This window comes from Triplophysa dalaica, chromosome 20 (assembly GCF_015846415.1).
Source record: "Triplophysa dalaica isolate WHDGS20190420 chromosome 20, ASM1584641v1, whole genome shotgun sequence".
Lineage (NCBI taxonomy): Eukaryota > Metazoa > Chordata > Actinopteri > Cypriniformes > Nemacheilidae > Triplophysa > Triplophysa dalaica.
This window is the reverse complement of record NC_079561.1, coordinates 13,066,851-13,083,524: the sequence shown is the minus strand read 5'-3', so window position 1 is coordinate 13,083,524 and position 16,674 is coordinate 13,066,851. Positions and strand designations below refer to the sequence as shown.

The 16,674-nt window shown below is 36.6% G+C and overlaps 1 protein-coding gene across 3 annotated transcripts in view; it reads right to left on the bottom strand.

Annotated features, from left to right (window-relative positions):
• Positions 1-603: 603 nt before the first annotated feature.
• The window catches only part of frmd4bb (FERM domain containing 4Bb), a 46,885-nt gene continuing 30,814 nt past the window's right edge, over positions 604-16,674 (bottom strand). For 2 of the 3 annotated variants that reach the window (XM_056733961.1, XM_056733959.1), the window contains 14 exons: positions 15,277-15,363; positions 13,404-13,480; positions 11,061-11,199; positions 9,732-9,870; positions 9,316-9,449; positions 8,238-8,354; positions 6,993-7,221; positions 6,669-6,725; positions 6,131-6,272; positions 5,389-5,553; positions 4,534-5,309; positions 3,335-3,467; positions 2,870-2,968; positions 604-1,684 (listed from right to left, as the gene is read on the bottom strand). In XM_056733961.1, coding sequence (XP_056589939.1) covers positions 2,887-2,968; positions 3,335-3,467; positions 4,534-5,309; positions 5,389-5,553; positions 6,131-6,272; positions 6,669-6,725; positions 6,993-7,221; positions 8,238-8,354; positions 9,316-9,449; positions 9,732-9,870; positions 11,061-11,199; positions 13,404-13,480; positions 15,277-15,363 — 2,277 coding nt within the window. In that variant the 3' untranslated portion in view covers positions 604-1,684; positions 2,870-2,886. The remainder of the gene's footprint in view (positions 1,685-2,869; positions 2,969-3,334; positions 3,468-4,533; positions 5,310-5,388; positions 5,554-6,130; positions 6,273-6,668; positions 6,726-6,992; positions 7,222-8,237; positions 8,355-9,315; positions 9,450-9,731; positions 9,871-11,060; positions 11,200-13,403; positions 13,481-15,276; positions 15,364-16,674) is intronic. The other variant, XM_056733960.1, reaches the window with a different exon arrangement.

The window sequence follows — 16,674 nt, the reverse complement described above, 5'->3', positions numbered from 1 at the left end:
ATAGAAAGTGATTTGTAAGAAGTAATTCAATACTTTTTGGAGGGAGTAATTTACAGTAATCTAATTACACTATTGAGTATGTAATTAGTAACTAGTAATTCATTACTATTTCAGAGTAATTTACCTTCAGAGTTATTTTGTATAACAGCTCACTGACACATCATACTGCATGAGAAGTTGTGGGTTTAGGGTTTAAACTGAGCCTTGTGCCACAGATCTGCATCATTCACAATAAAACTAGAACATTCTTCGCTATTAAGATGACTTGACTATGTACCAGGCCATAAATGAATCCACTACAAATAGATATCATTGGCACGGCATCATCGTAAGGTATAAGCAAGTGAAATTTTGTTGTTCTTTCTCACAATAAATAGGAACATTGCACCTGGATTAAGCGTTCGAGGCAAATTATTGTATAAGTGCCATGGAAGCAAGTGCAGATATGTTTGCTCATTTAGTTTTCCCGCCCTGTCCTCAAGGGAATCCTCATGCAAATCCTTCATTTGTTGGTCCTTAGCACTGTTTTGTGTAAAGCTTGTTACATGGCCCGAATGGATTTAATGTATGATGTCACGATGCAATAATGGCGTAACATTTGCATACACGCCTCGTTTTTATTCACATCCCGTTGGAAAATGAGAGACACTTGCTCGGGTACAAACACAGGTCATCCGATGATGTTGGGTCACGTCAAGGATCAATATTCACATTCAAACCATACACTAGAAACACTAAACAGCTCGCTAAACGTGTGCTTTTACATCTCATGCGTCTAAGTCACAAATACAGACAATATAGGAAAATACAATCACAACCTGTACATCAGATTCAGCGTGGATCTGTTATTCCAACATGGCACGTGGGTATTTTGGTAAGGAGGCTCGAGTCATTCTTACAGTATTCTCCAGTGATAACAGTTTTTTAGTAGAATAACTAAAATCTGCCACAGTTGCGTCTAGAGTTATCAAGAACTTTGATCTTTATATTGGACTGAGGTTCCACAGATGTCTCAACGTTCTACATTTATTTCACAAAATTTACTTCGGTCAAGTGCTGTCGTTCTTAAGCACAAAGGTTGTGCAAGGATAATGATCAACGTCAGTAAAGCCAGTAAAAAGATTCGCTTTTCATCTAATGGGCTAGTCACCGGAGTGCATATTGCAAGCGTTTCTACAATATAAGCAGTGACAACTCAATAAATTACAAATTAAAAGAATAAAAACTTATTTCAGCCAGTCATAATATTTACACATTTTGATGTTTCAATGGATTTTCAAAGCTATCACTGTTTTGTATATGACACTGTAAAAATAAGTCCTAATGGTGATATATGGCAAGTTTCTGTACCTCCGCCCTGACTCCAGTTTGAAACCATATTAGTCGTGTGTAAACTTGTCGCTCTGTGCTCACTACTGTACTGAATATAATCACTGATTATCCAGGTTTCCACGTCATACAGGTCTGTGCATCTACCAGACTTTCTTTCAGCTAGACAGCCAGTCACGGCCGCAGATGGACTCATGGAACGGAAAGACACCCCATTCCAAGGCACAATGATTTGGGTCCATGGGTCCACATCTGTCTGTAAGGTGCTTCTGTTGGCTTTCTGCTTCATGTGTGTCTTTTGGTCCTCCAGAAGCTGGAAAATCCAGCAGTCGTGTTCCTGCGATATTCTCGCGTGCTGTGCGACAGAAAGGACATGAATGAGCTGTGGCAACAAGCAATCACTGAATACCAAAGAAACATTTACTACTAAAATAGCATGTATTAGTGTAATGACTGTAAATTTATTTTAGTATTTATTTCAGTGAAGTTCCATTATTATAAATATCGAGAACATTTGCAATATTACCATGTATTATATTTAGCTATTCCTTTTTATTTTCTTATAGATTTATAATTATAACATAATCGCCTGATCGCAATTTTATGATTATTTCCACTTTTGGAAGTGACACTAGGCACATGGTCACTAGGATCGTGTTTATAGTCATTGTTCTAGTTACTCTATTTACAAAATGTTTCACATTTGTAGAAAAAAAAATATTGTAAATGTATTTAATATTTTATATTATTTAATATTTAAAAACGTGAAGTTATCTCATATAACAAGTTTTAATATATAGTTAATTATCATAATTGTCAAAGCCGTAAAACGGAATTAATCGCCTGAAATATTCAAAATTACGTGAGCTCATGCTGAACACAAGCAAAAATATCACACTTCAATTGTTTAACTTTTTTTGTTTAAGTACTTTATTCAAGTACCAAATTTGTTTTGCTTGTTCTAAGCATAAGCATGAACTTAATCTTTATGTTTCTTTTAATCAGAAAACAAGAGTTAATACATTTTTTCAGAGATATAAGATATCAATATCACTTTCAATTTTTTTATATTGTACTGGAAAAAACTAAGTAAGGAATGAATAACATTTCTGACCTGAATTTGACCTAAAATAATTTTTACAACTGTTTTAAAATCTTAATACCTAAGAAATATTTTGCTCCAGAATCAAGATCGTTTGACTTTCCTGCATTTTTATTTTAGGCAAGCACAGCTATATAGGAAATGTGTGTCCAGGGGCAACTGTCAGAATGGAGTGCCAGACCATTCAGAGTCAAGTATTATTTCAATATGTTATTATTACTGTTATGAAATAACATGTTGATGTCATTTCGTGGAAATCACAAATGCCTCTCTCTGTTCTGTGAGAATTGAGGTTGTGTGATTATATAACCTCAGTTATGAGGTTATGAACGCAGTTGTAACTCACAGTCTGTGTCAGTCTCTAACGTGTCAATGAAAGGCAATAAAACTCAACTAAACACAATGAAAGTAATCCGAAATGGCAGTTTTATAGCCGACCTGTCCTTGTGTGCTCTTTAATGGTCTGCATCAGAACAGCTGGCCACGTCATCGAACACTTCTACAGGCTCTGATGTGTGTGATTCTGCTGGGAACCTGCTGCACACAAGAGGAAAGAAACACTTTAACAAACACTATAAATCCATGAATGTCAAGTATGTCCTAAGTTAAACCTTCTCTGTAAAGACACCATACAGTATGAGAGTGTTCCAGAGAAAAACTGAAAACAAACTCCACCTTTTAGGGCCATAAGGGTGCATAATAAGGTCTACAGAAAATATTGTCATATTTACAAAACATAAAATATCTATATAAAACAATATCTACTGATGTGTTGCTTAAAATAATTTAAAGAAGGTTAATTAACACTTAATTGAATTCTAAATCAAACAGTTAAAGTTTGGCCTCTTTTGTGACTAAAAGCCACAAACTCTTAACGTGTCTTTAAAGTGATGTTCTTCTCACCTGTGTGTTGGACTGCGGCTGTATGATGGACTGTAAGCCCCGGCACCTAAGGGAGCGTCTGACAATTCACTGTCATTCAGGCCCACGGTTAAATGATTCTGCCAGTTTCCCCCTCCGCTGGCAGTAGATGACACTAGTGAGGGGACGTGAGAGGTGTAATATGTTAAGAAGCGTTAACTAAAAATTAACCAGACCAAAAAATCATAGATTTTTACATATTCAAGGAATAGTTCTGTCATGAATTACTCTTCCTCAAGATGTTCCAAACCTTTGTATGTTTGAACACAAAGATATTTAGAAAAATGTTAGCAATTGAGAATTCTGAAATGTTTTTTTCCTACATTCCTCAAAATATCTTCTTTTGTGTTCAATAGAACACAAAAATACAATAATCCTTTCTACGATGGTAGTCAACGGTGCCCCAGAAATCTCAGTTGCTAACATTCTTCAAAAATATCTTTCTTTGTGTTTAACAGAACAAAGACATTTATGCAGGTTTGGAACAATGTGAGTGTAGTTATTAATGACATCATTTTCATTTTTGGGTGAACTGTCCCTTTAAGGCTAATTGATCCTGATCCAACAAACGTGTGTGAAACATGATGTACACATGTGTGAAACCCCCTGTTAGAGTTTGTTGGGTCAGTGAGAATTCAGAATGATGCCGTTTGTTGGATCTATGTGAATTATCCCTTATAAGGAAAGGGATGCTTGTCCAGGTAATACTCGCCACAAAGATTCTAGGTTCTTTGCCATGGCATGCTGGAGTGCATTACTAGGTTGTTGCTTAGCGATGGATGGGGTATCCATGATATTATGGTCCCTAGAAGTGGCTTGACCCTTACTAAACAAAAATATATGGAAATGTACTGAAAAATATAACGCGATATGTTAAATATTACATTTCCATATATTGGATTTAACATATTGACAGTTAATATATACTGTGGGAAAATATATGTGCTTTGCATGAGAGGAGTAACTCCTTTTAAGCACACCCTAGTTAAAATAGCTAGTCAAGGAAACTTACAGGGAAAAGCTCTGGCAGTTGACAACAAATCAATAACTTTGCACTTATTGATCACAGATGCACAATGCAAGTTTGAAAAAAATCAATTCTTGAACTCGTTTTTGGCATTTTTTAGCCTATATGATTCATTGTGTCCGTGAGCTATGTTGTGTGAAGAACAGTTTAGTACCTGAAGAGAATGAGTTGGTTCTGCTGGAGTGGCTGAAGGGTGCCGGCAGGGTCTGGTAACCCAGGCTATGCTGAGAGCCTCGATCATATTTGTAGGTATAAACCAGGTGACATCCACCCGGGTCCCTGTGCTGGCCGGCGCTGCGGTTGTACCATCCCTTCAGATGTTCAGCCACCAAAGCTTTGTACATGTTCTTTGTCAAAACCTCATTCAGGTGCCCCTGCCGCCCTCTTGGAGGCCTCACAGTGGCGTACGGGTTCTGGGACAATTTATCCGACCCCTCCATTCCATAGTGCCTGTTCCGACTACGCCCATGGTAGCCGTGTGTTGGGTAAGAGGGGTTGAGGTTATAGTGACCCTCGAGTTCGCTCTCGTAAACGTAAGCTCCGTTAGAGCAGGGCTCATAATCAAAGCCAGGGTAACCCGTCACATAGTATGTATGTGGTCCGTAGTGATTTTGCTGATAGGAGTAACAGCTGGAGTTTTGGGGGACCAGGTTGGGCATGCTGCCCGTATTGCCGTAGATTGTCGTATTGCGGTGGGACCGGTAATCGTAGGAATGAGAGTCCAGCGTGCGGTATGGAGGCGTGACTGAACACGGGGGACAGTAGTCCATGCTGGAATAGGATGAACAGTCGTCCAACACCTCGGTGCTGTTGCTACGGTGGGATGTAGATAGTGGATATACCGACTTTGAACAGCGAGAGTGGAGAAGTTGAGACTGAGACTCCAAACTGCCGCTGCGGTGCCGGAATCCACGGATGTGACCTTCTGACCTGTGGGGCACAAATCAAAACATCTTACTGGACTTATCATTTCTGTGAAATGTATTTCTATCAGTGCTGGGTAAGTTACCTGAGCTGGCTGCTGCTGTAGGCGTTACGGGGCATAACGGGGGTTTGAGGTAAGCTGTGGGGGGCCTTTGGCATTCTGGTTAAGGTTTTACATGGACTGCTTTGGGCGGAAAACACCTCACGGGGAGTGTAATAATTTCCGGGCCCTTGGTGCTCATGATCTAATCTGAAGTCAAACAGAAAGAGCATGAATGAATGAAAATACAAGGGCAATAACCAACATACAATATTTCTCACTTAATTTTTACTCCTATTCTTTGGATGAGTTACAGTGTTGACAGATGCCAAATCGAATTCTAAATACAGCAACACTGTAATGAGTTATAGAAAAACACATTCTCATTACCGCAACACTGTTTTGTGTAATACCAAAAAACACATTCTCATTACCGTAATGCATAATACTGAAACTCATTCTCATTACCATACAGCAATGAAAATAATTTTAAATGTTATAAAATTAATTAGTTACCACCCTCGCACACCTGTAGGAAATAGGTGAGTCCGAAAAAAGACCAAAAAATGGTCAGTAATCAGGAACAACGGAAATATTATAAAATTGAAATATTTTATATAATACCATTCTGGCATATATAAATATTTTAATAAAGTACGTAACACATCATTTTTGCCTTATGGTAATGACAAAATGCTCCCTCATTTGTAAGTCGCCAAATGAATAAATGTAAATGTAATAATTGTAATGACAATTTAGCCCCAGAAGATCACCACAAGTTTCCCACCTGTTAGGAGACCTGTCAAGCCGTGTGTCGATGGCTGGAGATCGTCTATCTGGATCATACTCCAAGCCGGAAGAAGACAAAGGAGGACTTAGACATGGTGAACACTGGACGGAGCGAGAACGTGGCCTCTGGCTGCCATCATCTAAAGAGTGAGAAGAAAATGTTGTCGTTTTTGGAGATAATCAGGTGTGCATTTCACAAGTTTGCATTAACTTTTAATCAGATTAGATGAAGCAAATTTGGCGTGCTGTTTAAGGAGAGGGCTCCAAACTCAGAATTTTAGCTGAAAGCCTGAGTACTTGGGTGGAGGAGGGATTCTGCAAAAACTGTCCGAGACTTCTCAAATTGGCTGAATTACCTGATCATGCTCGTCCCAAACGTAGTGAAATAAACTTCATTTAAAAAGATGGCAAACTACATGAACTCGATGTTGGTTTTGTCCGATAAGTGATCTATGATTTTTGTGTCAATATTTATGACACCTGAGGTATGTCTACAGCAGGGAGTAATGTTGTGAGAGCAAAAAATAAGTTTTTACCGTCATCGAGCTGAAGACTGTCACAGAGAGAGCTGCACTCTGATTTAGCCAGTTCATCTATGGAGGAGGAATAAAATATATTTGGTTGAGAAAATACACGTTCATTGATCTCACGTGCTGTTAGGAATCTGCTGAATGTCAAACAATAGTACTGAAAATCTTAAATGCCACTTGTTCAAAGAAATTAATTGGAACAAAACTGTTGTATAAGTAAAAATAAATATTTAATACATAACATTTTATGTTACATATGACTTAAAGGTACTGTAAGTCGTTTTGGATAGAAGTATCTACCAAATATAAATATAAATTTAACTTCTGCACCTGCTATGAGCAAGGAGGCTCTTTGTGTTGGTTTTTGTCCTTTCTTTAGTCTGTACTGGTTCATTTCATCCTCAATCTCCTGCAGTCTCTGCATGGCATCCAGACAGTTCCTCCTCCTCTTCTTCCTCGCTAATTTAGGGATGTCAGGCTCAGCCGCCAGCTTCTTGGCCGCCTCCACGATTTTCTGCTGAAGCGCAAAGCGGCTCTCCAGATTTCTGAGATATGGATCCTGGGATTAAAGATTATCAGTCATGAGTTTTTTTTTTCTATTCAGTATTCCGAAACCATAAAACGGTTTGATGAGCACAGTATTTTTCTGCTATTAAAACAAGAAACTGTAGGGAGAAATATTGAAGGCCTCTTCTCATTTTTCAAACAACCAATAATATTTTTGGTTGTTTGCAATGGGGAAAACACTTCATCAATCCGTAATTTTGCAGTAGGTCTGTAAATGACTGTCGGTCTGGTAGAACCCACATACTCATTTGTATTGCGCAAGTGTTGAACTCGGACGCGATTGTGTGTGAGACGGAATCAGACGCGGAAAGTCAAGTATAACCGGGCCTCCCATAACTTGAAATCAGTTTACAATTTTCATAAATTTACAGCTTGTGATTGGTTTTCATCGGTAGACACCACAGGAGCGCATCAAGTCGACACATAGGAGAAAACAGCGCGACGTGCGTTTTCTTGTGACGTGACATGTAAACGGCAGAATGAATTAATACTGAGTACTGTTTTTGCATTTAGCATGGGAATAGAATGTATGATTCATATCCGTTTAGCTTATGAGGCCGAGTGTAAATGGAACAGTTTAAAAAGACTAACGCATGAAGTGACCAGCTGTACGAAGGCCCCTGTATTATTATATATCCTTCGTCTATGTTCACTCATTAATGTAAAAGTAAACATGAACGCACTTTAAAATGACCAGATTTGCTCTGATGGCAAATTATTACGCAAGACATCTGTAATAGCAAACCCTGTGGTTGAAACCACCAATCAATGAGCAGAATTCATTTTCTTATCCAAAGATGATAGACCAACTCATTAAATGTAATTGAAATACAAACCCTTCAAGATCAATCAGTCAAAATGTTTACAAACATATGCTTAAAATTGCATGTTGGCATTTCATCAGGTCAGGACAGTCTCATAGTGATAAATGCAAACCTCCAGTGTCTAATATATTATTCAGACCTTTTCTTGGCGACATTGTTGTTTATGGGAATGTCTAACACTAACCTCATTATATGGAAAAAGGTCGTCCAGCTTGAAGGCCGTCCCAATTCTTTTCCGAACACGAGGAGGCGTCTCGCCCTTGCTGGCAGGATACTCTTTTGGGAGTTTTCCAGTGAGCTCCTAATAAAGCAGATCATTAAATCAAGTGTTTGTTTATTCCAAAATGTACATTTTGCCACATTATTTAAAGTGAAGCATCATATGGATGAAGTCACAAAAAATAAAGAAATAATTGACTTGTTGTTTTAATTTACATTGGTAAAAATATATATATATATTTACTGTACAAAATCATTCTTATGGCAGTCGTGTTAGGTTATTTTATGATACTTTACTAATTCAGCTAATTCACTCATTTTACTTCCTTTATATAAAAGGGGTCAAATGAAACACCTAAAGCAAATATTATCATTAGTTTTAGATGTAATGCAATGTGTATACAGGATTTGAGGTTAAAAAACGCTGTATTTTCCACATACCGTGCATGTTTGTATCGCCTCTTTGCACCGCTCTCTGAAACGAGCTGATTTTTTAATAAGCTCATCGCTCTGAAAATCAAGGTGTGCTATGATTGGCCAGCTAACTAGTGCGAAGTGATTGGTCGAATACTGCAAGCGTGTGATGGAAATGTAACGCATCTTACCATATTTGGAACATCATGTTCCAAAGCAATTGTACTGACTTGCGTATACATTTGGGCGTTCTTAGGGATATCATACCACAAACTGACAAAGATTGGTGGGGGTGTGGTTACACAAGGCGTTTCAGGCAGGTATGTGTGAGCATTCACTTTTTGATAGAATGCATCTTTTGTTCCGACACTTAAATGTTTGCAACTTTACAATTTTCATAACACATGCATGGGCAACTTATAACACAAAAGACACAGAAAAACACATATTTGCATCATATGACCCCTTTAAAATATTTTGGATTACAGAAACCTGACCAATCACAATCAAGTATTCCATAGAGCCATGTGATAAAACACAATTTTCACTTAATAAGTACAGTACGATCTACAGTATTTACTAGACAGTGTGTTTTACAAATTGTTAAAACTATTTATTTATGCACTTACAGCCTCTCGGAGGCATATTTCTTTCAGCTCCGTGAGCTTTTGGCTGAGCTCATCCTGGATTTCTCTCTCTTTCTTTCTCAGCTCCACGAGCTTCTCTTTTTTCTGGTCGTCGTTCATTTCTGAGTCAGCCGAACCTATGAAGTTATGAAAATAAGATCACAGTGTGGGTTTGTAATAACGCTGAATAAAATGAAAGGTTATAAAAGAAAATATCATGTTTGCTCAGAGAATAAAGAAGCATAAGAAACTAGTCAGAAATAAAGAAGTCATGTCAGCTCCTCAATTATCTCATAAATAATTCAACAGAGATCTGTCGATGTGTGTCGACACATTTTGAAATAAAATCTTTCTGGAGCGGTTTAGAGCAGCCATCAAACACAAACTCTCCTGAGGGCAAAAGAAGATCTGATTTATACCTGTTGAAACCAGACTTCCATTACTCGCCATGATGAGCTGATTCTTCACTCCTGCACTCAGTTTGTTCATCTTTGATGTTCCGTTCTCTGTCAAGTCAGATGCGATATCTCCTAAACTTCGGGCTGTGGTGATTTTTGCCTGAGCAGACAAATTTTAATGTTACTCTAATCAGGAGTGTACCTAGGGGTGGGCCCCGATGGACCTGGGCCCACCCAAATGTCAGTCAGGCCCATCGAGTCAGCTGCCTCGCAGGGTAGCCTAATAAGTGAATTCTATTGCAATTATCACAAAACTTGACCTATAAAAATAAAAAATTTTGTTTCTTGTTTGCCATACAACCTTATCAGATCTACGCTTTAAAAAAATATGTAAAAAAAACCTGGACATTCTCAGTAAACTGGAAAAACAGGAAAAAAAATTCTGTCAAATTCTAGGATTCAAACTAAATAGTTTTCCCCATTTTTCTTGTAAAAGTGTTGTCTTATTCTTTAATTTGATTTTGACCGTATTTCCAAAATAAACTGTAAAAAATAAATTTAGTTAAAAAAACTGTAAAATAACGTGTTTTTCCTGTAAAAATAGAAAACTGTAAATTTTTGGTTTTGACATTTTACGCAATCTGTGAAAAGAACAGAAAAATTCTGTAAAATAAGAAAAAATTGACAGAGTTTTAGTTTATATTAGTTGGTGACCAAATACATTGTGATTCCTGGCTACGCAACTTTCTCAAATATGTTTCATTAAAAACATTTCATTTCACAAAATTCTTAATACATATTGGTGAATTTTATGAGAAATGTTTGACATCAACTCTCTTACTATTGACAGTATACCTAAAATGATTTATGATCTAAAATGACGGATTGTTTACATAAACCAAGAGCCTGTTTTAATAATATTAATAGTTCAAGGTCCAGTTCATGTTGAAAAAAATAAAATGAATAAAAATGGAATTAAAAAATTTCAATCCAGCAACTGTCTTTTAAACCAAACAAACAGTTAAATTAAGTTAAATTAAATAAAATCTTATTTGTGATTTTCACACTACAATCAAATGCTACAAGTGTTCGTCATACTATGTTTCATCAATGTTAAGACACCCACCATTGTGTTTTTGCACACTTTGCAGTGATTCAACCAGACAATGAGTGTTGATGGGTGTTGAATGAGTAAGAATAAGAGAAGGTTCATTATTCAGAAATGATTGTAATGTCAGCAATGTTAATTTTAATTTAGTTTAATCCCTTAAAGTTTTTATTTCACTGAACTACACCAATCAAAAACGATTGTTGTTAGATTTAATACTAACTGTGTTTTTTGCGACTTACTTTGCTCTGTTTTCTGTTCAGGTAGAATTGATGTTGACTGATGGCCATGGCCCAGATGGTTTTGATCAGTGAGTGACTGGCATACCATGTGTGGATCACCAGTCCCGTCTGGCCAAAAGTGCGTTTAGTCACTGTCCTCCTGTACACACAAAAATATGCTTTATGTCACATGTTACAAACTACTATTTTAGATGTAAAAAATCTTGTCAACACAACTATTACGACACACCTACAGAACCTACAGGACCTGCGGAGTATGTAGATAGAAATAGCTCATTCTAAGGTGATAAAGACATAACGCTTCATTATATAAGGTGTTTATACACCTTTGAACACATGGTTTATATTTTAATATATTGCATTTCTGTCAAAACATCCTCCAAACAACTAAACACTGGACCTTTAAAAAAAATTCAAATGAAATGGAAAAAAATTGTGGTCAATAAAGCTCCATTCTGTTAATATATTTAGGTAAAATCAGTTATGAAGTAGTGAAAAACTGTGGTCTTCCCATACCCCGATTCACAACAATAAGCTTATAATAATGATTTATAATTTTAACTGTCTGGTACAATTTTACAGGAAACCTTTTAACAGGGACATCGCCAGACCCCTTTTACTGGGGCACTTGCCCCAGTATACGTTTACTTTGCCCCAGTATAAATTTCAGTTTAAAAGTTTAAGTTTTAACAGTTTTATTTATTTGTCAGTGTAATCATTTACATTGATCATAGGCAAAAAACAAAGAGGTAAGTCTTGATAAACAAATCACTGTACATCAACCGAGCAGTCAGATGACGGCTCTAAGACATTAGAGAAAAATGTCTCAAGAAAACAATTATCAGGTTTGTAAAATTGCATTGTTGCTTCGAAAACATTTTTGTTCTGTTCTTTCACAAATGAAATCAATATTGAATTGACTAACTCTAGTTTAGGACATTACATAAAAGTAGGCAGTAGGCTGAGATAACTATGTGCTATTATAGGCAGTACAGTTTAATGCAGTTAAGTTGGTAAAACTAACTAACTTTGTTTGGAGTGGTTGTGAAACCATAAAATAGTGTTTTTTATGATACAAAAATGTTCTTTATATTAGTTGGAGCCATAAAACGACTGGTTTCTTGAAATATTGTCATTGAATAATTACATATTTTCAAGAATTTACTTTGTAATCATTGTGTAATGAATGCAGATGTACAAGAAACAATTCTCTCTGCTTTCATTATTTCCATACAGTGCATGCAAACATGTTAATAATGTTAAGTATGTTGAAGATACTTAAATATGTTTAAATCCATAAATGTATACTGTAGTAGAGTAGGCGGGGCGAGACCATGGTTCGAGTCCGGTGAGTAATTGTTAATGAGTGCCAGCTGTGCGCACAGCGGGCTCGAATCACGTAGGAGATGGGAGCATATAAAAGGAACGAGCGACCGGACCGTCGAGGAGAGAGGACCGGGCCCGAACATATGTTAAGTTTATATTTATGTTCTTGTGTTTTGTATGTATGTTTTGTTCGCCGGCGGTCATCCGTGAGGGGCCGCCGACTGTTATTATTTGTATTAAATCTTTATTTAAATGTCTGCCGGTTCCCCCCTCCTTCCTTCCATATCTTGAGACGTTCTACATTGGTGCCATTGTAATAAGATTCAAGACATGGAAGGAAGGAGGCGGGAACCGGCAAACATTTAAACATTTAATAACAGAAATAATAAAAGCTGGGGGCCCCTCACGGCCGACCGCCGGTGAACAAAACGTTTGTATAGTGCATTGTGTTGCATACTTCTTGCAAACGGCAGTTTTCTATTTAAAGTGATCTTGTTACACATGTTAGATGTCTTTCCTATAGTATTTAATATAAATTATGCATAATTACATGTAGCTAACCCTGAAACAAACCCTAAACCCAACCCTAGAGTAACTACATGTAGTTCATTTTTATTACTATAATTACACTGTAACACAGGCACTGTAAAATAAAGTGAAACCGAAAAAAGGTGATAGAAAATGTAATGGGGGCCTGTACCCCCCCTTTAGGTCTAGCAACGCCCCTGGTTTTATAGATCATTCAAAATCCTGTAATCTTAATAAAAATATTAATTCATCTGTGTCCAAACTTTTAATTGCAAGTTCAAAATTACGAACATATTACTTTTGATATGCATATTACTTTTATTACTTTTGATATTCCATATTAACAAAGTTACTTAGCTTAGAGCTTGCCACACCTATCACGTACTAACTCTACGGTGCAATTTACATTATTGTATTCAATGCACTATACAGTACACAATAATTACACACACTTATCCGAGATCAGTGTCAAACAGCTCAGTGTCTCACCTGTGAGGATCATTGACCTCCACAGCAAACTTCTTCTCCCTGAAGTACAAGTTCTCCAACTGCTTCCACTGAAAGAGCTAATGAATGAAAAGAAGAAATCACGTATCAGTCCATTCCAGCAGCTGTTCACAGCTCACAGTGTTCTGTCAGTCATCATCTGATGTTCTCTGACTACACCTCACTGAATCATCTCACTGACTTTCAACTCGACAAGGTGTGCCAACCAGTACACAAACACAGAACTTCATTATTATTCCATTCGGTTGTGATTTTGATGCTTTTATTTTATAGTCCCAGTAAAATAAAAAAATACAATTCCTATTTTTTCATGAAATATTGCACATTTATTGTAAATGGTGAAGTAAAAACGATCGCAACTTCCGGTTCATGGGGACTTTAAAGAATGTAAAAATCAGCTAAAGTTAAAGCCCATTCATTTCAATGATGATAACAATAAGATTTTATTTTAGAAAATCATTCTTGATTTAGGAGAATTGCCACACCAAAACCATAAAAATAATGCTATACAGTTAATAAATATTGTTGGGATTTAGATCATTTTTCCAGCTGATTAGAAATAAAATTGACAGCCAATCAAAATCCATGGGGCTCACACACTTTAAATGTAAAGTTTACATAGAAGAATTTAAATAATATTCTAACATTTATTTTCCATTCATAACTACATCCGTCAATCAACTGATTTACATGCAAAAACATCATGTTTTATTTACTATTTACATAGAAATAATATATGAATAGCTGCAAAAGTGCTCATTTTTCTAAAAACAACACACATTTTCTCCTCCAACAGTAAACATAGCGTTTCAGCAAAAACCTGCGTGTTACAATATACATTCTCAAGTTTTTAACTTTGGAAACCTCCTGTGTGAAATTTAATTACGTTGCTCTTAAAGCTTCTTACCGTTAGTTGAGGAGGTTAAATCCTGATGTTAATCAAATCCTGAGGAACATAATGTTATCGTCTACTCGCTGTTTCTGACTTGTCTCTTCAGGTTTCTACAAAGCTTCAGGCACACAGTATTGGCCCAGCCCGCTGCTTATGACCTCACTTAAATACCAATGCAACTCCTCACAGGTCTTAAGCATCTCCCTCCCTTCTGTGTTTCTTTAAGATTAGGAAAAGCACGCATGTGAAACTATACGGGAGCCCAGGGTGGGTCCCTTTCACTTATAGGTTGGGTCACTATTCCGCCCGTCCTGGCCAAGCGAGACAAACTTATTTGCATAGATTCCTGAATGATTAGTTTAACTGAGATTTTATATAGGTGTTGTATAACTTTGTTACATAAATATGTGCCGGCTCACATGTTAGATGCTTGTGATGCAGGCTTGCAACATTTCCAATTTTATTTCTAATATTAATAATTTACTAAATATGCTTTATTTATTTACTATACACGTATTTATTGCAATTTTTTATAAAATTTTATTAAAATTCAAGCGTTCATGCTGACAGCATGTTTGTGTTTGGTTTGTGTTGTCGTTGTGCAGCAGCGTCAGGTGTCAGGTCAGCTCTGGGTGAGTCATGAGATCGCTGTGTACAGCCGCGTGTCTCATCACAGATCTCATATTGATGTTGCGTAACACTTCACCCAAACAACCTGTACAGACAGCACTCGCTGAATATAGCATCTCGGTTCTATATCGCTGTGATCTATAGTGTCTGGATAAAGATGCACCGTATGTCACACACTATATTCCTGCTAATGAGCTGAAGTGCAAATGAATTGTGAAAGCAAGATCATACATAAGCCACCTGAGGATACTGAGCACTATGATGCAATGACTGAAGATTCTGGTTGGATGGCAAATATTTGTAGAGTGCCCAGAGATGAAAACTGCAACATACCTTTCGAGGCTTCACTTTGTCTTGATGGTCATATTGTCCTATGCCTTTATAGCTGATGCCCAGCCACCAAGGAATGCCTTGCTTATCCTAGAATGCAAAGTGTTCATTTTAGGTTTAGTGGTATAATCAAAAATATAAACAATCGTTGCATAAAAAGTTAGTCCATAGAGTGTATATTATAATAAAACAAATAGCTCTGATTGTTTAATACAGCCTTTCAATAGCATTACAGAATATTACTTCATGGATTTGCTCAAAACTGCATTCTTATCATTTTTCTTAAATGTTTCTTAAGTACTTCAAATTCCAGTGATGTAAACTGTTTCCTTACTTTACCCTGATTCGCAATGGTAAGCTTATAATAATGATTTATAGGTTGAGCTCTTGGGTCAGGTTTTAGGGGTGGTTTCACGTGTTTTTCAACACACGTAATAAGTAGGTAAATTAACCTGCAACTTAATGTTTCAAACAGAGATGGTGATAGAGGCATCTTTAATAAAATAGCATTTTGATGTCTCCACTAGGGTTGCATGATGTACCGTATACACTAAAGCTTCAAAATACTGCTGATTTTTAAAACTGTAGTATCGTACTATCATACATAATGTTGCATATGCGCATCAACATTTATTTTAACAACTTACGTTTGCAAAAGCGTCACGTTTTGAGTACCCAAAATGCTGTTTCATCCTTAAATGAATCCGTGCTTTGAACGATTTGGATGAGTCAATGTTTCAGTTCAGTTCAAGACACACACTTCGCTTATTCTCAGTAATTTTGAACGAACCGTCTACAGGCCGTTTCAGTTTCACATTCAAAACAGCATCTCTGTATAGATGTAATGTCGTACACTGAATTATTGTACTTTCACATTAACATTTACATTAAAATTCCTAACACTAGTGTTTTTGAAGTGTACCACAGTATTTACTACAGTTTTTCAAATGGCTGTTTAATACTATTGTGGAATAAATTAAATAAGAAGGTTTATGAACAAGGATTATGAAAAAGGCATTTCAAATCTTACTATAGACAATTTCAGCGGCAACAAACAGCCCAAACATAACTTCTGGTAGACCTCTGCAAAGAATCTATGCTGAGTAGTTTTAATTTAATAAAATATGATTCATATAAAATAAAATATTAATAGAAAGTTATTTGAATATAAATGAAGTATAAAATAAATTGTTATGTTATAACCAAACACAGCCCGAGGTCACATATGTGCCAGAGTGTGCATCCGAAGAAACCGTCTATATCTCTCTTTCTGGAAAACAAAAAAAACGATCACTATAACTGCCATTGAGCGAATGATGGTCCATATGTAACATAAAAACAAAAGATTAAAATAAGATCAAAACTGCACCTAACAAGCCATGTCTGAGTCCTTTCACAGTT